Raw genomic sequence first — 23498 nt, forward strand, 5'->3', positions numbered from 1 at the left:
TTCTTCAGACCGCAGAATATAATGAGCAGAGGCCTAGGGGAGGTGATTCAACAAAACAGTGTTACTCACCTCTCCTAGGCTCAGCACCAGTTTTCTGGCCTCTGCAATAACAACACAGACTGCTAAGAGCTCCGTGGTCATGTGAATCGTACTGGCATCACGACCGTCCGGTGAGTATCACAGTTTGTTATGTTTGTTCACCAACCCTGGGCCTCGACTCCTTATACTCTGGGGCCTGACAAGACCCCACAGTGTAATAATAGTTTGTGGGTAGTGAACCACAAAAGTTTTGTGTCCTGCAAAATCCATAGTGGGGCATTATACTGTATGAAGGCCACTATGGGACATTTTACTGTGTGGAGGGGCTGTCGAGGGGATTATGCTTGGTGAAGGGACCACTGTGGGACATTATAATGTGTGCAAATGGGGCATTATACCATATAGGGGCCAGAAAAGGGAGTATTTTACTGTGACAAGCATAGGGGGCGCTATGCCATGTTGGTGTTTAAAGAGCTTGCTATGGGTCCTGGTTTTTCAGAGTTATGCCCCTGGCTGGTGTGAAGTACCTTTTGACCTGTCACAGCTTATATATCACCAACACATGTTCTAAGTCTTAACATATTAACCAAGGGCAAAAAGTGGCCTTCAGAGAAGTGGATTCAGTGCTCATCATCACAACTTCTATCTTACTACATATTAAAGGTTTTCTTGAGACTTTCTTTGGCCATGTCCGTGGTCAGATTGTTCCATTCCTTCGGGTAGTCAGCTGGTTTTGCATTATATTCGCTTGCAAATTGGTCATTGAACTCTTTAAGAACAAATTTCCAATAATCGGCGGCTTCGATGCTGGGGTCAGGCTGAATTCTCCAGTCGGGATAGTAATCTTTATATTTTTTAAAAGGATGATGTTTTTCATTGGTATCGGTATTCATAAATGTTCCGTTTTCACAGACTGAAGTGGTACAAATATCGTGACAAAGAATTAATGTTTTTAAACATCTGTACGTTCCCAATCCTTTAGGTCGATGGACAGAAGCAAAATGTTCTTTGTGGTCTTCACCTCCGGCTTCACAAGGAACCTTGCAGAATGGACACTGCTTACCGCATCCAAAAACCTTCTTAAAGAGTTCATCTTGAGGTTTCACTGATACTCTGGAAAGTATATCATCTTTACCCATTGCTTCTAATTCTGATAGGATATCTTCTTTAGTGTCTGACAAGAAGTTCTTCAGGTTTTTAATAAATTCCTTTGTGTTTGCCGTATTTTTGAAAATAATCGCTTTCATTTTTTCCTTCGGGAATACAAGATCACTGCTTAAATTATTCTGGAAATGGTCAAGAAAATTTTCCAGATTATGAGCCTCCATTTCCGGATTGTTGAGCACATCTCCAATCTTCTCTGTGATACCTGAAAGGATCTTGACTTCCATTCCGAGGAAGTTTTGGTATTTCCCTTTCACATATTTCAATATCCAGTTTTTCACAAACTTTTCATAGTTTCTGGAATACTTAACATATTTTTTGAATTTGTTTTCTTCCAGAAGATCTAGGAGAACCGTGTACTGGAAAAACGTACGAGAGGTGTATGTTGATGATCCTTCGGATTTCATGATGTCATCGACAAGTTCAATGCCTAGATTTCGAATGATGTGATCAACGATGGCTGGTTTTAGACACGTGTCACAGATGCGTTTGGCGAGATTCTGGCTTTCATTCTTCTCTTGGAATACAGCCATAAATGAGTTAAAGTATTCCGATTTCAATGTGTCCAGCTGTGAATGAGGGTCATTCTTTTTTATGAAATTATTATGCATCTCCTGGAAATCAGCAACGACATGTCCTAGTACTTTTAATTTTACGTCTAGCTCCTGTTCAGCCGGGATATTCCCTTCCTTTGTAAGATTGTCATCGATCATGTTCAGTAGCTGTTTACAGTAGGTGTCATCATAGTCGCCACCTTTCTTGACCTGTTCTTCGGAATATCTACAACATTTCTCTAGAACAGATTGGACAATGTCCTCATGTTTCAGATTTCCTTTCCACGATTTATAGGAGTTTTTAATAAATTTATACATGGCATTTATTTTCCCGCCAGTATGTTTTTTCTCAGGTTTTGGGAAGTGTTGTATTTGGTTGAGTTTTTCATTGACTGCTGATCCCTTGTCTCTCATGGTCTTGGTGAGCTCTAGCAACATGTCTTTCTCAATATCATGTTTTACGAGCGGCTTTACCCCTAACTCTTTGACTGTATCTTGCCACATAACCTCAAACTCTGTTTTCAACTTTGCATTGTCGAGCTGATGTTGTTTCCTTCTGCAATCTTCCATAAGGCTGGACACTTTGTGTTCAATCCCCTTAATATACTGCATGCGCACTTTTTTTATTTTGTGTTGCTGTTTTTGGATTTGCATTGCATTGAGGTATTTATCGTATGAGGACATCCTAAGGTTTTTTCCAAGCATCTTTGCGCTGTTTATAAAGTCTTCTTTGTATCTTATTAAATTAATACAATCTTTATTTTGTTGGAAATAATCTTCCACCCAGGTTATCATCTTATTCTGCTCGACCGAAATGATGTTTTCTAACTTAATGCAACATTCTTTACCCTTGTCTTCCAAAGTATCTTCGGATTGGTTTTTGATAACGGTTTCAGTATTAGTCAACCATTCATGAATCAATTTGTTGAATTTCCACTCTAATTCAGAATATTTCATGGACAGTTTGTTGTAGGCGCTGGCTACTAAGCTATTTCTGAAACTGAAGATAAAGTTCTTGTGTTTGACTGCGTTCCATAAGTCTTCCGTCCACTTAACAAATTGAGGAATAGTCTGTGCTCCAGTTTGGCTTTGTTTAATCATTTTTAGTAAATTTAGCTTCAGTTCAGTAATGTGTTCACTGTATCCAGCACTGACCGGGGCCATTGGTGGGACACCTTGCCATAGACTTGGGATGTACCAGTGGTGCTGTTCGGAATCATATTCCATAACATCAGAAAATACCTTGTATTGAGGCTTCTTCTCCATGGTTGCCACAGTTCTGGTCATTTCATTTAGTTGTTCCTGCAGCTTATTCCGGTCTCTCATATTTTTTTCATGAGCTGACACATCACTCACATTTTGATGAACAAACTGGCAATTGGGCTTCTTCCCAATTTCTTTCATTCTGAGAAATGAATGGATCACTATCTGTAAAATATCTTTCATTTCTGTTATATTTTCCATGGCCATATTAATTACAGTGATGTCACTTAATCCAACCACTAATGTGGCCAACTCATTGTCATGTTCATAACTGCCCTCCAGAGAATCCAGCTCGGGAGCTTTCAGCCCTTCAGTGTCAATCACCAAGAGATATTCACAACCAAGCTCCTCTTGGATGTTCTCCTTCACTTTGATAAGTGTCATAAAGGCTCCTCGTGTGCATCGTCCACTGGCCACAGGGTACTGTAGACCAAACATGGTGTTCAGAAGTGTGGACTTCCCTGTGCTCTGTACTCCAAGCACCGTTATTACCCTTATTCTGCATCTGTCACCTGTCTTAGTGTTCACTTTATTAAGAACATCTGTTATCCATTGCACCGGGATCCTAGATGCATCACCATCAATCAGTTCCAGTGGGTAGCCATCGAGCAGAAGATCAGCTGCTGCTTCGGAGAGATACTGACATTCCATCTGGTGTTTCCCTATGAAATTCCAAACCTCATAAACCTGAGACAACTCTCTCATAAAATGCTCAATTCCTAGCGAACTGTCTGATATCTTCTGATCGATTTCTGTCAACTCTTTGGAGTTTCTGGCCTGAGAATATTTCTCTTTATAGATCTCCTGTAAAGATGTTAGAGTTTTCCTTGCTGCTAAGTCCAAATAATATTTTAACCAACTTAAAAAATAAAACTTTTCGGATCGATTTTTGGTTCCAATCCCTCCCATAAATTGAGCGATTCCTTTCGGCATGTCACATTCCCATTGTTTCTTCCTTATCTCATCACATTTTCTTCTCAGCTCAGATTTGTACTTTTCCCCATTTTTATTGTGTTGTTGTTTCATCTGACAGAGTTCTTTCTCCAGTTTTGCTAAGTCTCTTAGAAGTTGGGCCTGCAGTTTCATCGTTTTCTCTTTGTAGTTGACAACATCGCTAATCTCTTCAGTTATCGCTTTGGCTTTTTGTTCTGCAGCCTGGCATTCTTTCTCTCTTTCATCCACATGGATCCCTTGCTTTGTTGCGGTCTCGGCCATGTCCTCAATACTTAGGAAATTACAATTTTCTTTCTCCAACTTTATCAGAGCTGAGTGAATCTTCTTAACAGTTGTGGCTTCATTTGTACTTTTTGTGATCAATAAGACATTGTCCTTTGTTCCAGTCATGGACACCACTAAGTCAAGCATCTCCTCAATTTCTTCTTTGCTCTTTTGCTCTTCAGGCACAATAATGAAGAGAAAGGTGGTCTTCGAGTTTCTATATTTCAGTAATAATTCCCATTGAGTCTTACTAAGAGCTTCAGCAAAGATCACAACAACTGAAGATATCTCTGCTAGAAAGCCAAATGTCTTAACATTGTTTTCCAATTCCCCGCGAAGGTTTGTAAAAGCAACAGGCTCAGCAAAGATGCCTTTACCGGCAGGAAAATACCAAGACATCTCTACCAGTCCCATTGATATGGTTCTTTCCACATTTCCACCGTCCATGTCTCTGTGAACAAAGATGTCTTGATAATGTTGAGTTGTCGTCATGATTTTGTTTAGAATGTTAGATTTAGAAAGTCTGCATTTTCCCAATCGCACAAAAGAAAAGGTTGGCATGGGAATTTTCACTAAGTGTTCCTCCTGGAACCCTCTGCTCTCTGATAGGGATTGAGGTCTCCATTTCTTCACGATTCCCCTCATTGCCCACAGCATCAAGGTGCAGTCAGGGCCATCACTGGCTGGAAGCAACAGAGGGACAGAAAACTGACACATGGCCATTTTTGATATCATCTCCTGTTGGAGGAAATGATCTGAGCAATGCAAGATGGTGCACTGTAAGTCTAATGGATGGATACTGCCTGATGTGTCACAGTCCAGGAGAAAGTTGCTATTCTTGTTCATTTCTACACTGCTCCCTATTGTACTGATATTTCTGGACTCCTTATGCAAAGACATCAGTTTTCTTATATAATACCAGGATACATTTTCCGTATGAGAAAAGCCAGGTCTCACACATTCCACTCCAATGTCAAGAACATCATGTAATGTCAGCTTGGACTTCTGGAAACTCTGAAAGTTCATCTTCATGAGAAGATCCTGGAAGCAAGTTCTCTTGTCTGCAAAATAATCATAAATAATAGAAGCGGGTTATATTCACTTTTACAATGCATGTAAAAACTATCAATATCAGAGACTGAAAGGACTGTGCTTCTATATTGTGACTGGTGCAGGACCAATCTCCGAGGTCACCAAAAGGAAAGGAAAAAAAGTGGTGGACAAGTGGAGTTTCTGATATTTCAGACTTGAATTAAAACTGCAGAATTTGGAATTTCTGGGTTCTCTGGTCTCAACTTATCTAGTATGAGTGGCAAATCTAACCTTACCTTTCAGCACTTCCATGAACTCCAGATGCATGCTCTACTGAATCCAGCACAGGAGTGAGTAGAATTTTTTCTCTAGCCCCACCATTCCTGAGTAATCAATGCTGTTTGCTTCAGCACCCAATATGCTAATTAGGCTCTGTAATGTGGGAGGTGCTGATCTGGAACATATAGTCTAGGATTGCCCACCTGACAGTGAAGAACATGATTACCATTAGATCCTAAAACTACACTGATTGCTTAGGAACAGTTGGGGCTAGAGAAAACGTCCAAAGAGTGGCCCCTTCCATGTGTGTGGCCTTGGTTTATGTTTTCCCTGCCTAAATAAGTTTTTTAAGTAACTTTGAACCTGTGAACTGTGAGTTATTATTAGAGATGAGCGAACATTAAAATGTTCGAGATTCGATATTCGTTTCGAGTAGCCCCTCAATATTCGACTACTCGAATCGAATATCGAACCTTATTATAGTCTATGGGGGGAAAATGCTCGTTTCAGGGGTAGGCAACGTTCGATCAAATTATACTTACCAAGTCCACGAGTTAGGGTCGGGCTGGTTCCTCCGAGAAGTCTTCTCCATGCAGCGTCCCCGCGGCATCTTCCGGCTCTGAATTCACTCTTCCAGGCATCAGGCCTGGGCAGAGCCGACTGCGCATGTCCGCACTACAAGAGGGCATGCGCAGTCGGCTCTGCCCAGGCCCGATGCCTGGCAGAGTGAATTCAGAGCCGGAAGACACCGCAGGGAAGCTGCACGGAGAAGACTTCTAAAAGTAGGAGAAGAACCAGCGTTGAGTGGCCGACTGTATAGCATTCCTCCAATCAATGCTGGTTCTGCATCGAATTTTTACATTCGAATAGCAAGTGGTACTCGATTGAGTACGAGTATTTCGAATACCGTAGTATTCGATCGAATACCTACTCGATCGAATACTACTTGCTCATCTCTAGTTATTATCTATCTCTTGCTTAACACTCAGGTTGAGTCACTGTAATGCATGGCTTCAGCTAGGAGATTTCCAAACTAGAAGTTTTACATGTAGATAAATCCAATACATATGAGGCATACCCACCTATTTTCTTGGGTTCTATCTTTAAGATTGTTTTGGGTAATTGGTTATCCTCATAAGTAGAAGCAGAGAAATCTGCAAAAGATGAATGTTTATTATTAACATATTAGTACATTATTCTGTAGGGGTCCAGTTAGAATAGTCAGACATACTTTACACCTATAGTATAAAATTAGTTTTAGCAATAAAGTGTATTGGACATAGAGTATGTATGGAATAGGTAAAGAAGATGGCTAGTATGGAAAACTGGAAATCTATCATAGAAAATGTGGTTGGGGTAAGGGGGTGGTCTGCTTAAAGAGGTGGTATTTGGAGTGATTTCACTGTATTAGTTACCTTTGTCAGTATTTACTTCCTTTGGTTCCTCAATGTGACTTTTCTTTGTCTCTTGCACAGGAAACTTGTTCTCATCTGATACGAAGATAGGAGGAATAGCCAACACTAGAGAGGAGAGAGAGTGTATTCAAAAGGACTTAGACACACTGGAACAATGGGCTGAGGCCAACAAAATGGTATTTAACAGGGACAAATGCAAAGTTCTACATCTGGGTAACAGAAATGTAAAAAACATAGATAGTATGGGAGGAATAGAACTAAGTGATAGCATAGGGGAAAAGGACTTGGGCATAATAGTAGATCACAAATTCAACATGAGCCAACAGTGCGGTGCTGCTGCAAAAAAGGCGAATAAAATTCTGGGATGTATTAATACAAGCATTGAATCTAGATCAAGAGAGGTCATTATTCCGCTGTACTCTTCCCTGGTCAGACCACACCTGGAATACTGTGTACAGTTCTGGGCGCCTCAATTCAAGAAAGACATCGATATATTGGAGCAAGTCCAGAGAAGAGCAACCAAAATGGTGGAAGGTCTGCAAACCATGTCCTATGAGGAGCGGCTAAAAGAACTGGGATTGTTTAGTTTGCAGAAGAGAAGGCTGAGGGGAGATTTAATAGCAGTCTACAAATATCTGAAAGGTAGTCACAGTGCAGAGGGATCTACCCTATTCTCATTAGCACAAGGAAGTACAAGAAGCAATGGGATGAAACTAAAGGGAAAGAGATACAGATTAGACATTAGGAAAAACTTTCTGACAGTGAGGGGAGTGAGAGAGTGGAATAGGCTGCCACGGGAGGTGGTGGGCGCTCCATCAATGGAAATCTTCAAGCGGAATCTGGATAAACATATAGCTGGGATGATTTAGGAAAACCTGCACTCGCAGGGGGTTGGACCCGATGGCCCTTGAGGTCCCTTCCAACTCTACCATAAAATAAAAAAAATAAATAAAAATAAAATAAACAAGAAACATTGGATTCTATAACATATTGTAACAGGCAGCTGATCGTTGACCCATTGTACTACCAAACCGGTATTGCTTAGCCACCTCTAAGGGCTCCTTCACACGGTGTAAGCGCTCGGCTCATTCCAAGCCGTACACGCGAGCACTTCTAAACACTTCCCATTCACTTCAATGGGAGCGCGCGTAAAGCCGGCTTTACGAGCGCTCCCATTGAAGTGAATGGGAAGTGTTTAGATGCGCTCGCGTGTACGGCTCAGAATGAGCCCAGCGCTTACGCCGTGTGAAGGGGCCCCAGGGTGTTGTCCTAGCAATCTCCCAGATTTTCATCTATTAGCTCCTATACAGGTATCTGGATTTTGGAGCTGAGAGTCCTCCATGCCACTACCTCCTGAGGTGGTCCTGGTTTGGTAGCACCTGACTAGGCAGGTCAGGACTATGATGCAATGCCGTACAGAAACAGATAAAAGTGCAATGTGTAAACAGTAGCTAAATATAGGATAAAGCTGGCATCACAAAAGCTTTGCCTAAAACATACATTTAGGACAGGACATTACACAGATAGCAGAGGTAATAGAAGCCATAGGCAAATGGGTATCAGGTAGCTGAAGCCATAGGCCAACAAGTGACAGATAGCAGAGGCCATAGTCCAACATGAAACATATAGCAGAAGCAGACTAGGACATAAACCAGATATGACAGAAAGAAACTCTAGCCACAGACAAAACAAAAGCATGTAATAAATCAAAAGCAGGAATAACACATTGTCAGCCCAAGTGAGACTAAAACAGACATAAATATGAGCATACAGACAGGGATTGGCAAGAGGAAGTTTGCAGGTGAGAGCACTAATTTTTAAAGAGATGGGAACACACACATACAGAGGTTGTCAGACAGCTAGTGGTAGTAGTAACAAGTGAGCACAGAGTGCCAGTGTTATACTTATCATGAATATATCTAAAAAGCAGCAACAGGAAAAATATGAAGAAAATACCAATTTACTTAAAGGGGTTGTCCAGAATTTTTTCACTGAATTCAATGGAGAAACTGCTATTTTTTTTAACCTATTCTCACTCTTTATGCATTTTTTTTTCCAGTTTCCCAATACATTGTACAGAAAATAAAATGAAGCTGTTTTAAAGTCCAATTTTTCCTGCAAAAAACAAGTCCTCATTCACTTTTTATGAATGAAAAAGAAATAAAAAATGATGGGTTTTGGAAGATAGAAAAGAAGGTAAAAATAAAAAACGGCTGCAGTGGGAAGGGGTTGATCAATAAATCCATAAGGTGGAATTCCTTCTCTTACCTTGGTTTAGCTGCAAGCACTGGAGGAATTCTCTACAGGTCGCCTCATCTTTCTCAAGAATTATGTTCACTAAGGTGCGTGCTTTTTGTTTCACGCTACTTGTATTTTCAACCTTACGATATTCTTCCTTCGTGATAATGTCCATTGAGTCACATTCATCCAGAAAGTCATCAAAGTTCTCCTGCAGAGCGGCCATAATCTCTTTTCTTGATCTTCGAATATAATTCACAGCCTGGTCTGAAGAGTCTGACGCCATTGTAGCTCTTAAGATGAAATAGAAAAGCTTGCTTAGAAATATTGTCACATCATTCACTATCTTATCTTAGTTGGAATCAGGACGGCAGAGTCAAGGTTGAGTCTAGCTCTAGGTAGAGTCAGAGTTGGAAAAAAGTTACGGTTTCCGTAAAAATTTTAAATATTATAAAATTATTGATATTGTCTAATTAATTATAGATACAATTTGTTACTAGAGATGAGCGAGTAGTATTCAATTGAGTAGGTATTCGATCGAATATTACGGTATTTGAAATACTCGTACTCGATCGAGTACCACTTGCTATTCGAATGTAAAAGTTCGATGCAGAACCAGCATTGATTGGCCGAATGCTATACAGTTGGCCAATCAACGCTGGTTCTTCTCCTACCTTTAGAAGTCTTCTCCGTGCAGCTTCCCCGCGGCATCTTCCGGCTCTGAATTCACTCTGCCAGGCATTGGGCCTGGGCAGAGCCGACTGCGCATGCCCGCTTGTAGTGCGGGCATGCGCAGTCGGCTCTGCCCAGGCCCGATGCCTGGCAGAGTGAATTCAGACCTGGAAGATGCCGCGGGGACGCTGCACGGAGAAGACTTCTCGGAGGATCCAGCCCGACCCTCACTCCTGGACTTGGTAAGTGTAATTTGATCGAACGTTGCCTACCCCTGAAACGAGCATTTTCCCCCCATAGACTATAATAGGGTTCGATATTCGATTCGAGTAGTCGAATATTGAGGGGCTACTCAAAACGAATATTGAACCTCGGACATTTTACTGTTCACTCATCTCTATTTGTTACAAATTTACTTTCATAGGAATTCAGTCACTACTTCTTTACTGCTTCTGTCTGACCCTGGCTGTCAGCCATTATGAGTTGAAGTCAGAGCAGTAGTGGGAATTGAGTCTTGAAAAAATAGAGGAGTTGGAGTCGGTGGTGGGCAGCTTATAGTCCACATAGCCATGGTTGGAAACTGCGACAAGCTATAATTCATAACACAAACTGTGGGTGAAGTAAAATCAAGTTTTCATTTTTAACTCTATGGACTATGGATTCTCCTTTACTCAATACCTCTTGGGCATGCTTGACTCTGCACTCCTCATTCGATGACTGATGAAGGTCCTATTGTGGGACCGAAACGTTTCATTACATGTCACGTGTATAAAGATGAAATACATATTTGTAGTGTTTAAGCAAGTTAACGAGTGCCGGAACATTACGTTTATTTTATTTTTAACTCATCTTGGAATGAGCAATGAGTTTTTCGCTTGGGTTAATTTCTTGTGAATTCCTGCTGGCCAACACAAGGAGATTATGGTATGTATTCTCCGGCCTAAGATGGTTTTCATATGGACCCCTTCACACGGCGTAAGCGCTCGGCTCATTCCGAGCCATACACGCGAACGCTTCTAAACACTTCCCATTCACTTCAATGGGAGCGCGCGTAAAGCCGGCTTTATGCGCGCTCCCATTGAAGTGAATGGGAAGTGTTTAAAAGCGCTTGCTTGTACGGCTCGGAATGAGCCGAGCGCTTACGTCGTGTGAAGGGGCCCTAAATTTGCCTTTCGGTGAGCCTTGAGTGAGGAGATCACTTGTATACATAATGGAATGTAATATTCACAAAATAAAGAAAGACGGAACTAATATATAGGATTAAAATGGGAAATGTAGAAGTGGAATAAAAAGATAGCAGGAGAGAGTCAGTGCTTACCTGGTGTGTCTTTCACTTGTGCCATATATTTCTGGGCTACTTTCAGACCTGGTGGTTTTGTCTTCAATAAAACGTTCTGATGGAGATGTTGGAGTGTCCTTTCTATCCTCTTCACTAGACATCTCACTTTTGCTTCTTATATTTTGTTCCATCTCACTCTTAGATATTGGATTCATAGAAATATCAAATTCATCATCACCTTTAAATATCTGGTTTTCACCACCTGTATTTTCCTCTATTTCAGCCTGAACTGCTGGGCAGAAGATATCAGTTTTATCATCACTTTTAGATATCTGGTTTCTGATATTTTGTTCTACTTGTTTGTTTTCTACCAGAGATATTGAGGTGATGGAAATATCATTTTTGTCATCCCCTTTAGTTATTTGGCTTCCGGTATTTTGTTTTATTTCAGCCTGAGATATTGAGGTCATGGGGATATCAGTTAGATCATGCTCTTCTTTAGATATCTGGTGTCCTTTGTTTTGTTCCACTTCAGCCTGAGATGTTGAGAAGATGGTGATATCACTTTTATCTTCATTGGCTTTAGATTGCTGATTTTGTCCCTCTAAATGATGTTTCGTTTCATCCTCAGATGTTAAGGTTATAGAGTCACCACTTACATCATCCTCTTTAGATATCTGTTTTGTGTTACTTATATTATCTTCCATTTCACCCTGAGATGTTGAGGTGATGGAGACATCAGTTACACTATGCGCTTCTTTAGATATCTGATTTCCTGTATTTTGTTCCATTTCAACTTGAAATGTTGAGGCGATGGAGATATCAGATTTGTTGTCATCATCTTTGGATATCTGGGTTTCACCACTATTATTTGGTTCTATTTCAGCCTGAGATATTGAGGTGATGGAGACCTCAATTTTGTCATGCTCTTCTTTAGATATCTGGTTTCTTGTATTTTGTTCCATTTCAGTCTGAGACATTGGGATGATGGAAATATCAACTTTATCATTGTCTTTAGATTTCTGGTTTTGGCTTCTTAGTTTTTCTTCCATTTCAGCTTGAGATGTTGAGGCGGTGAAGATATCAGATTTGTCATCATCATCTTTGGATATCTGGTTTTTACTATTATTTTGCTTCATTTCACCCTGAGATGTTGAAGTGATGGAGACTTCAGTTTTGTCATGTTCTTCTTTAGATATCTGGTTTCCTGTATTTTGTTCCATTTCACCTTGAGATGTTGAGAAGGTGATATCAGTTTTATCTTCATTGGCTTTAGATTGCTGATTTTGTCCCTCTAAATGATGTTTCGTTTCATCCTCAGATGTTAAGATTATAGAGTCACCACTTACATCATCCTCTTTAGATATCTGTTTTGTGCTTCTTATATTATCTTCCATTTCACCCTGAGATGTTGAGGTGATGGAGAGATCAGTTTTATCATCATCTTTAGATATCTGGTGTTTATTACTTACATTTTCTTCCATTTCAGTTTCAGATATTGGAGTTATAGAAATTTTATTTGTATTATCATTTTTGGATGACTCTCTCTCCTTACATATATCATGTACTGTTTCAGTCTGAGTTGTTGGGATGATAGAAATATCAATTTTATCATTGTCTTTAGATATCAGGTTTTGGCTTCTTAATTGTTGTTCTGTTTCAACTTGAGATGTTGAGGCGATGGAGATATCAGATTTGTTGTCATCATTTTTGGATATCTGGCTTTTACCAATATTATTTTGGTCCTTTTCAGCCTGAGATATTGAGGTGAAGGAGACATCAGTCATACTGTGCTCTTCTTGAGATATCTGGTTTTGCGTATTTTGTTCCATTTCAGCCTGAGAGGTTGAGACGATGGAGATATCAGATTTATCATCATTTTTGGATATCTGGCTTTTACTACTATTATTGTGTTCCTTTTCAGCATGAGATACTGAGGTGTTGGAGACATCAGTTTTGTCATGCTCTTCTTTAGATATCTGGTTTCTCGTATTTTGTTCCACTTTAGCTTGAGATGTTGAGGTGATGAAGATATTAGATTTGTGGTCATCATCTCTCGATATCTGGCTTTTAATACTATTGCTTTGCTCCATTTCAGCCTGAGATGTTGAGGTGATGGAGACATCAGTTGCATCATCATCTTTAGATATCTGGTGTTTACTGCTTACATTTTCTTCCATATCAGTTTTAGATGTTGGAGTTATAGAAATGTCACCTGTATTATCATCTTTGGATATCTCTCGCTCCTTGCATATATTTTGTACTGTTTCAGTCTGAGTTGTTGGGATGATGGAAATATCAATTTTATCATTGTCTTTAGATATCTGGTTTCCTGTATTTTGTTCCATTTCAGCTTGAGAGGTTGAGGTGATGGAGATATCAGATTTGTCATCATCTCTGGATATCTGGCTTTTACCACTATTATTTTGTTCCATTTCAGCCTGAGATGTTGAGGTGATGGTAATATCAGATTCTTCATCATCATCTTTGGATTTCTCAGCCTGAGATATTAAGGAGAATTCAGTTCTGTGATCAAAATTCTGATTTTTGTTACTTAAATTTGTTTCTCTTTCAGTCAAGGTGTTGAAGAGATCAGATTTTTCTTCATCTTCATTACATATCTCATTGGTGCTACTTAAATTGTGTCCCATTTTAGCCAGATCTGACAGATTGATGGAGATATCAATTTTATCGTCATCTTCTTTGGATATCTGGCTTTCACCACTTAAATCTTGTTCCATGCCATCCTGAGATGTTGAGGTGATGGAGATACAATTTTTATCATCATCGTTTTTGGATATCTGCTTTTTGCTACTTAAATCTTGTACCAATTTGGCCTGAGATATTGAGTTGATCTTTGTTCCGTCATTAACATCTTTAGAAATCTGTTTTTCGCTGCTTAAATCTGTTTCTGTATCAGCCTGAGATGTGTTGATGGAAATACCATCATCTTCTTTAGATATCTGACTTTGACTCCTGAAATTTTGTTCATTTTCAGTCTGTGATTCTTGTTTGGAGCCGCCCATTTTATTGTTATCTTTACATATCTGGCTTTCATAGCCTAATACTTGTTCCATGTCATTGTGAGATGTTTCGGTGATGGTAACATCTGTGGTATCCTCACCTTTAGGAACCTCTTTATGGCTCTTTAAACTCTGCTCCATTTCAGTTTGAGATGTTGAGTTGATGGACATTTCATCATCATCTTCATCATCTTTAGATATTTGCTGTTCACTACTGAAATACTGTTCTATTTCAACCTCAGATGTCAGATCGATGGACATCGCAATCTTTTCATCCTCTTTAGATATCAAGTTGTCAAATGATATATTTTGCTCCATCTTAGTCAGAGATGTAGAGCTGATGGAAATATCCGTTTCATCATTGTCTTCTTTTGACATCCGGTTTTCACAACTTAAATTTTCCAATTTAGTCTGAAATCTCAGATTGCTGAAAATTTCCATTCCATTACCATCATTATCAACAGCACCGTCTGTAACAGATTTTTTTATCTCATGATTTCTGTCATCATTTTGATTTTCATTTGGACATACTTTTATTTCTATGGTTGTATTTTCTCTGTCGAAGGAATCCTGATCTTCTAAATGTCTATCGTGACTGATTTCTGGAGATACAGTAGATCTATTCTGAGAAATATTGTCCTGTTCACTGGAAGAACCTATTATTTTGGAGTCATTAGAAAACATACACAGTGGCTCAGAGCTATTTGTTTTATCTCCATAAGACCAATCGCTGATGTCTGGACCAACACTCATGTCACTTTCTTCATGGATAGATTCGTTTCCTGGTAGATTTTGTTCTTCGGGTTCATTGGAAAGGACATTAATGGCCATGTCACTTTCCGTAGCGTTGTTGGATTTAGAGTTTGGCTTACGTAGTATGAAGGAAACTGTAGCCCCAAGCTGTATTCTATCTTCATTACTTAACATATTGACCGTTTGGACTCTTAAACTATTGACAAAGGTTTCAGCATTTTTGTTGGGGGTGAGAAAAACGTTCCCATCTTCTATCTCAATCACACAATGCTCCAGCTCTATTCCAGGTCCGTTGACTTGAATGTCTTGAGACTCACCAGCACCAATTTTTGTTTTTCCTCCTAAATAATACAGAAAGAATTCGCTCTGATCACTGTGAGTAGATAAGTTGATGAGATAACATTTATCTTTATCAACTCTAATTCCAGTACGTTCTACAGTGATTCCAAATCTTTGGAGCTGTTCGTGCCGTTCCAAGGCAGACATTTCCGTCTTCTTTAACTTTTCTTCCCAGGAGACTTTTAGATCCTTCAGAAGCTTTTCTGATATAAGTAATTGTTCCTCCAGTTCCTGTTTGTAGTTGACTTCAGCTTGTTGAAGTTGCTCTCTTAGTCTTTTTACTTCTTCCTTCAGCTCATTTATAGCCTTAGATTTGATGTCTTCGTTCACCGTTGTTTTGTTGACTATACGCTTGGCACTGTCGGCATATTTCAAAGTGGAAAGAGTCTCCTGATAGTTAACTGAGGCTGGGCTTATCGTGGCCAACATTACAGTCTTGCAATTTCCTCCGAGGTTGTTTTTTAACAGCAAGGTGAGCTTTGAATCTCTGTAATTCACGTGAGTACTCTTCCTTTTACCCTCGGATAATTCAGCCAATGAATTTATAACCAGACCAAGAGAGGTAAGTGACTTATTGATGTTACAGCTTTCTTTAAATCGATCACCCGTAGCTCCAGAGATGGAAGTCCTTTCACTTCCTGCCAAGTCCACCAGGCTAACCTTGCTGAGAAGTTCTTTCATTGCACCATTCTCAATCTGAAGAGTCTGCGTGACTGTGAGAGTGAATATTGCATGTGATCGGCTGCTGTGTTTATTCATTTTTGTATTGGCAATCTTCCGGCATTTGTTTCCTTCAAGTATCAGTGATTTTATGTCTTCGGTATTAGTGACAACATGATGAGTCAAATCTTCTACATAAGGGCCAAAAGTTTTGTGTTCTCGAACTCTAAGTGCCTTAAAGTTACTTTTGGGATTTAAAAGATCACTCACTTCTTCATTGTATATCTCTAAGTATGAGGCTTCAACTTGGAGACTTTTCAAGTGATTTATGTGCCTTTGGAATAAGGAGGAACATAATCTTGGCACCAGACCAGGCTCATCATCTGTCCCCATCATAGAAAATGTTTTTCCTGATCCTGTTTGACCATAAGCAAAAATGCAAGAGTTGAAACCTGCAAAGATGCTGTCAAGGATGTCTTCTCCGATTGCCTTAAAAACATCCTCCTGGCTTGTATACGTAGCTGGACCTTTATCATCTACAGACCAGAAACAGTGATCAAAGACAAAGTTTTTTTGTGCTGGCAAGTTCCCTACATATGTAGGGGATGTGAATTTCAGGACTGTTTGTTTTCCTTCCATGTAGACTGCACATTCTGACCCCAGATCAACTTCTCTCTGATTCATCGGCCGCACCCTGACCGCCACTTTCACTTTGCTGTCCACCATTATGTGTGGTTATAACTTAATGTAATTTGAAAACACGTAGCAATAACTTCTGCTCGGTCATTTTATGTTGAAATCTGTGAAAGAAAAAAGTAAAAAAAACAAACAAAAACATGAGTTATGTGCACAAAAATAGAATAAAATGGCCACTCCAAATGACCAGTTTTAATTATTGCATTAATGCTACAAATGCTTTCTTGGTTTGTTTAAAGACTATGGATAACCTTGAATAACCTTTACAATTTTTTAATTTTTTTTTTTTTTTAATTTAGGTTGAATTTAACCCCTTCCCAAAATCCGCTGTACTAGTAGGGTGTTTAAAGATGGCAACCGCTCAGGAGCCAGGTGGCTGCCATAACCACTGGGTATCTGCTGTTTTATACAACAGACACCCAGCGCTAATGCCTACATTCGATGCCCACACTGATCACAGGCATTAACCCTTCTGGCACTTCGGTTGAAGCTGAACAAGATGCCATTTTACTGGAAGTGCAAGGGCATCACCATTTTGCTGGAGCACGCTACGGGGCCGGCGTCCCATTGGGATTACAGCGGGAGCCTTGTGAAGGCTCCCAGGCCTGTCTGTACTTTATATCTATTGCAGGCTACTCTATGTTAATTTCTGCTTTAGGCTATGGCCCCACGTGGTGAACTATAGCAAAAAAACACTGCAGAAAAGAGTACTAGAAAAGACTACGACCCCTATTATATCTATGCGATAAACACCAGTGCTTCTGTACGTATAATTAACATGTTTTCATTTTCAAAAATTTTGGGGGGAAATCGCAGCTTCTCCACTGCAGATTTTTTCTGCAATGTGTGGATTAGCCAGAATTTCTTCCATAGGTGAGGTACTGTAAAACAGCTTTTTTTTTGTAGTGGCATTTCCAAATTCTGCATTTACACATCGGCTTTAGGTTGAGGCGCCACGTTGCAGAAAGTCAGCTTTTTTTGTTGCAGATTTTGCTGCGGTTTTTTGAGCCAAAGCCAAGATTGGATTGAGCAGAAGGTAGAAGTATAAGGACTTCCTATATATTTCCCATTCCTTCTGTAGCCATTCTTGGCTTTGGCTCAAAAAATTCAGCTAAATCTACAGCAAAAGAAGCTACATTTCCACATTGTGGGGCCTCAGCCTAAAAGTCGGTTTCATTTTTTCAGCTAAAGCTCTGCGTTGCAGATTTTGTTGCAGTTTTTTGAGCCAAAGCCAGAGGTGGATTGATCAGAAAGTAGAAGTATAAGAACTCCTTTTCTGGCAAAGAAGACAGGAAACAATTTCTAATGGCTGGCCCGCAGTGAACGGAGGACCACTATTGGGGCGTAAGTTGAAGCTTCTGAGCTGCAGTACAAAATCTGTATTGGGGTCACTGTCTACCTTGTGCCATTTAGAATATTGGTTTATTGTATATGGCAGTGGGACCTTCATGATCCCCTAGAGTTCCAGGTCCCAGTAGCGACTGCTACAGCTGCAACCTCTATAGCTACACCATTGTGTAGAGACCTAGATGTGGAAATAGCAACATGAACGCCAGATGGCAAAAATAATGTAAAATGAGAACTCTCTTCACTCTCTTTCACTTTCAATTATAAACTCAGAATTTGTTGCTTTATTTGATGTAATTAGGAAGACAGAGTCTCAGTCAAGCAAACCAATAGAGGGCGCTCCCTTTAAAATCCTAATTACATCATGGAAGTCAGATTTGCATATTCTTCCCATGTTCCTTTGCACAGTGGAGCGCTCATGGCTTAATAAGACTCCACACACCTAAATGGTGGTTCTCTCCCTATGGAGTGACGATACCCCCCTAACCCTGTCTAAGCCTCTCACCTCTGCCAGATCAGTCCTCTCTGCACCAAGCTGATGAGATGCAACACATCGAAACAGCTGCCCTTGGCTGAGAGACTGTATCTGGTATAATCCCAACATCATTGCAAACAAAGGCCTCTGAGAAGGTCGGCATGATGTTAAAGGGAGCGCCCTCTATAGGTTTGCTTGACTGAGACTCTGTCTTCCTAATTATATCATGGAAGATAGACTTGCACATTCTCAGTCAGCGCCCCCTATTGGTGTGCATACTTGAGGCAATGGCTTTCTAATTACATCATGGAAGTCAGATTTGCATATTCTTCCTAAGTAATTCTGGTGAGTTGTGAGCCTGTAGGGGAATCCATTAAGATTGGTATAAAAATCACCAGTCTTAATAAATTCCCCCCTATGTTCTTTGTGGGATTATTCATGTAAAATACATCTATTACTTAAAGGGATCATACCAACAAGAATATTTATCTTGTATGCTGAGAAAAAGGGGTGTTCTCCCCTCTACATTGTGCATTCAGCCTGACAGGACTAATCCGCACTTCCATTCACTTCAATAGGAACGCGGGAGATTACAAAGTATAGCACTTGGCTATCTTCGGAATTCCCATTCAAGTGAATAGGAGAGCCATCCATGTCAACATGCTTACATTCAGGATTGGTGAGGGTTTCAGTGGTCGACCCCCAGCGATCAGCTATTTATTCTCTATCCATAGGATAAATACTCTTGTCGACATAACCCCTTTAAATTGAATTAAATAAATATAGTGTCCTAGTTAAAAGAAGCATATTAGAGGCAGAACCTGACCTCTGAAGACTCCAACATGGAGACCTGTAAAACGCTAACCGTTTTTCTAATACTGCCCCCCACAGGTGATAGTCTCCCCTCACACACACAGGTAATGTTGCAATATTAGCATATTAGTGGTGTAATAGAGCCCCCCACATGCTGTTACTATAATTACAATTGCAATATAATTACCAGGTTACTTATACAGCTCCCAGGACCCGTTCTTGCTATTGCACACAGGGTATGTTCATCTTCAATTCTACTCCTAGGTCCCAGCAGCACCATAGTAAAGGTTCTTGCAGCAGAATAAAAGATGCGCCCATCCTGTGTGCCAGAACAGGTCCCGGAAGCTGCATTAGAAACCAGGTAAGTGATCTGCTGGGGTAGGTTACACAGGTCCCCAATAACATGGCTGGTACAAAGTGATCCACGACTTGGTACTGGTCTGCAGTTTGATCATTGGGGACCTCTGAACTAGACCACAGGATAGACAATCTAGGAGGTGTCTGTTCCTATCTGAGGCACTAGCCTCTGACATAGCAACTATACAGACTATAGCAGTGGCGTAACTAGGAATGGCGGGGCCCTGTGGCGAACTTTTGACATGGGGCCCCCCCCAACCGACACCGACGCCGAAGACCTCGCCGGACCCCCTCCTCTGCACTCTATTATGTCCCTTAGTAAGCCCTGCACACAGTATTATGCCCATTAGTGGCCCCTGCACACAGTATTATGTCCCTTAGTGGCCCCTGCACACTGTATTATGTCCCTTAGTGGTCCCTGCACACAGTATTATCCCCCATAGTGGCCCCTGCACACAGTATTATCCCCCATAGTGGCCCCTGCACACAGTATTATGCCCCATAGTGGCCCCTGCACACAGTATTATGTCCCTTAGTGGCCCCTGCACACTGTATTATGTCCCTTAGTGGCCCCTGCACACTGTATTATGTCCCTTAGTGGCCCCTGCACACAGTATTATCCCCCATAGTTGCCCCTGCACACAGTATTATCCCCCATAGTGGCCCCTGCACACAGTATTATCCCCCATAGTGGCCCCTGCACACAGTATTATCCCCCATAGTGGCTCCTGCACACAGTATTATCCCCCATAGGGGCCCCTGCACACAGTATTATGTCCCATAATGGCCCCTGCACACAATATTATCCCCCATAGTGGCCCCTGCACACTGTATTATGTCCCTTAGTGGCCCCTGCACACAGTGTTATGTCCCTTAGTGACCCCTGCACACAGTATTATACCCCATAGTGGCCCCTGCACACAGTATTATCCCCCATAGTGGCCCCTGCACACTGTATTATGTCCCTTAGTGGCCCCTGCACACAGTATTATCCCCCATAGTGGCCCCTGCACACTGTATTATGTCCCTTAGTGGCCCCTGCACACAGTATTATTCCCCATAGTGGCCCCTGCACACAGTATTGTACCCCATAGTGGCCCCTGCACACAGAATTATGTCCCTTAGTGTCCCCTGCACACAGTATTATCCCCCATAGTGGCCCCTGCACACTGTATTATGTCCCTTAGTGGCCCCTGCGCACAGTATTATTCCCCATAGTGGCCCCTGCACACAGTATTGTACCCCATAGTGGCCCCTGCACACAGAATTATGTCCCTTAGTGTCCCCTGCACACAGTATTATCCCCAATAGTGTCCCCTGCACACAGTATTATCCCCCGTAGTGTCCTCTGCACACAGTATTATGTCCCACTGTGGACACCCATAAACAATTATTATACTCTGGGGTCTTTTTAGATATTGTTGACTACTAGACATGTCTCTATGACAAACTGTACTTTGCAAAGAAATGATTTCCTGCTGAGCACATGTCTTATACTTATACATGTTAATACATCTGCAGGGAAATTGCTCATGCAGAAATACATGACCCCCATGTACAAAATTCAATAGCAATGCTTTGTTAAATAAAATGTGGCCCCAAATGAGCCAAAACTTTATGAAATCTGCAGCAAAGTGGATGAGCATTAAACAAATCTAATCCATAGGCCACGTAAAAATTCAGTAGCATAAACCACACAAATTAATCTACTTTGCAGATTATAAATCCACAGCATGTAATATACAAATTACTCCAATATAAACCAATTATATTAACATAAACTAATTACTCTAATATTCTCATTTCTTGTCACTACAGATGACCCTAGGGGAGCGGGTGCCATGGACTTTTCTTCATTATATCAACCCCTTCCCATTGATCAATCAGAGAGCCTACTTGCTATTTAACCCCTTAGATGCTGCAGCCAATCCTGTCCGCAGCTTCTAAGGGGTTTCACAGAAAACAAGTAAATATAGATACATTTTGGTATCGCCACAAATGAAACAACCCATAAAATTATTACATTGTTTATTCTACATCGCAAACGCCATAAACCTTAAAATTTCGATGCCATCATTATCCTTTTATCTCGTCTTTTAAAAAACAAAACGTAATAAAAAAAAACAATCAAAAAGTCTTAAGTATCCACAAAATACACAGTTCTCGCAATGTTACATCGAAACAAGTTAAAATAAGCCGGAATGTAGAGCGGGATACAATGTTACTGTTTTAAGGCTAAAATACGTTAGATCACTAAAGGGTTAAGATGTATAGGATTTATGTGCTAGGAATATTTACTGGAGCCACAAATCTGCAATAAAGAGAAATTTTGCATTTGTAATGTGACAGTAATGGGTTAAAGAAGTGCGAAGTATGACCAAGTGAAGGCACATTTGCTATGTATGTGTGTTGGGAGTAGGGGAGGGAGTTGTTGTGGTATTGTGTGGGGCTGGAGGGAATTGGGGGCCAGCTGATTTGTAGCCCCAGTCCGGCCCTAACACAAAGACAGAGTGAAGGAAAGAGAGAAAATGAGACAGAGAAGGAAATGATCAGCACTTTCTTACCTTCCTTGCAGGTTTAGTCACTTTTCTCCCACCGTCCCACCCTGTATCCTCGTACAGGATCTTATGTTTATCGCTCGGCCTCCAGGACAAGACTGGAAAAGGAAAGCTATTCACAACACAAATATCCCCCACCCTGCTAAAGCATCCAAAAGTACCCGAGAAACTTTCACTTTCAACTTTAACTTGTATTATAGGAAATCGCTTACATTCTTGATGTCTTATCTGCTTTGTACGGTATTTTGTTCCCTTTTCTCCATTTGCATTAGCTATTCTGGTTAATAAATCCTGACATTGATAAGTTTCCCGGTGGTGATGGGATTGTATCAGCGAGTATAGATGAGTGGGGCGTAACACATCGAAGTGTATGATATAGGAAGGAGTGTATATATAGCACCAGGGTTAGAACTAGCAGCCAGCCACTGCTATATACTCTTCTCCCTATTGTATATCTTCCACTTAATGCTGACAATGCAACTTTGACAAAGGCCTGGGCTAGGCCGAAGTGTCTCGGACCAGGGGCCTAGCTAGGAAAGACTGGGCTCTACAGCAAATTTTTGCCTGAGCCCCCTCCACACACAGTATAATGCTCCCTCACCCCCTTTAATGGTCCCCACACAGTTTAGCATTCCCTTTATTGGCCCTCACACATTACCTGTCCCCCTTATTGACTCTCAGACAGTATACTGTCCCCTTTAAAGGCACCATATAGGGATCACAATGTACATTTTTCCCCCTATCAGTATGTCTTTGTAGAATGGGAGGAAATCCACGCAAACACGGGGAGAACATACAAACTCCGAATAGTAACTCGCTAGGCACTATATACTCCCAAGGCTGAATATACACACATATACTCCCAAAGCTGAACCAGTCTGCGGGTGTTATTGGTTCCTCCATCCCAAAGTCATGTCCCCCTATGCTGATGGTTCTGGGGTGTCTCTCTGTTCACTTTGTGGTTCAACTTTCTCTTCTAAATTTGCAGATATTCTGCTCTGAAACACGTTCTATTAATGGAGATTTTATAAAATGTTCTCCCTCTGCTTTTTGAGACTCTTTTAGAGAACCCTTCCCCTACAGAAAACAATGAAGTCTATAAAAAAAGTTCCTGGATGTGAACTCATCACAGATCAGCAAAGCGATAGATCTTGTATACTTGTGACTCTTATTTATTGCTGAGTCTATACGTATCTTACATACTGATGCAGGGGACAATAAGGAAAAAAATCTATTCCCGTAAGAATCTAAATGTTGACCCCAGTATTGAAATCCACCTGGATGTTTCACCTTTGGAAGTAAATGTAAGGACTGAGCTATGTGT

At 40.8% G+C, this 23498-nt stretch overlaps 2 protein-coding genes across 2 annotated transcripts; both read right to left on the minus strand.

Annotated features, from left to right (window-relative positions):
• Positions 1–689: 689 nt before the first annotated feature.
• Positions 690–13206, minus strand: LOC142217731 (interferon-induced very large GTPase 1-like). Its single transcript, XM_075286097.1, has 6 exons — positions 12556–13206; positions 11193–11949; positions 9233–9495; positions 6965–7039; positions 6632–6703; positions 690–5299 (listed from the first exon to the last, which is right to left on the minus strand). Exons 1-6 carry the CDS (start codon positions 12983–12985, stop codon positions 690–692), a joined length of 6207 nt encoding a protein of 2068 aa, XP_075142198.1. The 5' UTR covers positions 12986–13206.
• Positions 12987–22213, minus strand: LOC142217206 (uncharacterized). Its single transcript, XM_075285394.1, has 3 exons — positions 22181–22213; positions 13054–16728; positions 12987–12991 (listed from the first exon to the last, which is right to left on the minus strand). The coding sequence occupies exons 2-3, from the start codon at positions 16652–16654 to the stop codon at positions 12987–12989; spliced, it is 3606 nt and encodes a 1201-aa protein (XP_075141495.1). The 5' UTR covers positions 16655–16728; positions 22181–22213.
• Between the last annotated feature and the right edge of the window lie 1285 nt (positions 22214–23498).

This window comes from Leptodactylus fuscus, chromosome 8 (assembly GCF_031893055.1).
Source record: "Leptodactylus fuscus isolate aLepFus1 chromosome 8, aLepFus1.hap2, whole genome shotgun sequence".
Lineage (NCBI taxonomy): Eukaryota > Metazoa > Chordata > Amphibia > Anura > Leptodactylidae > Leptodactylus > Leptodactylus fuscus.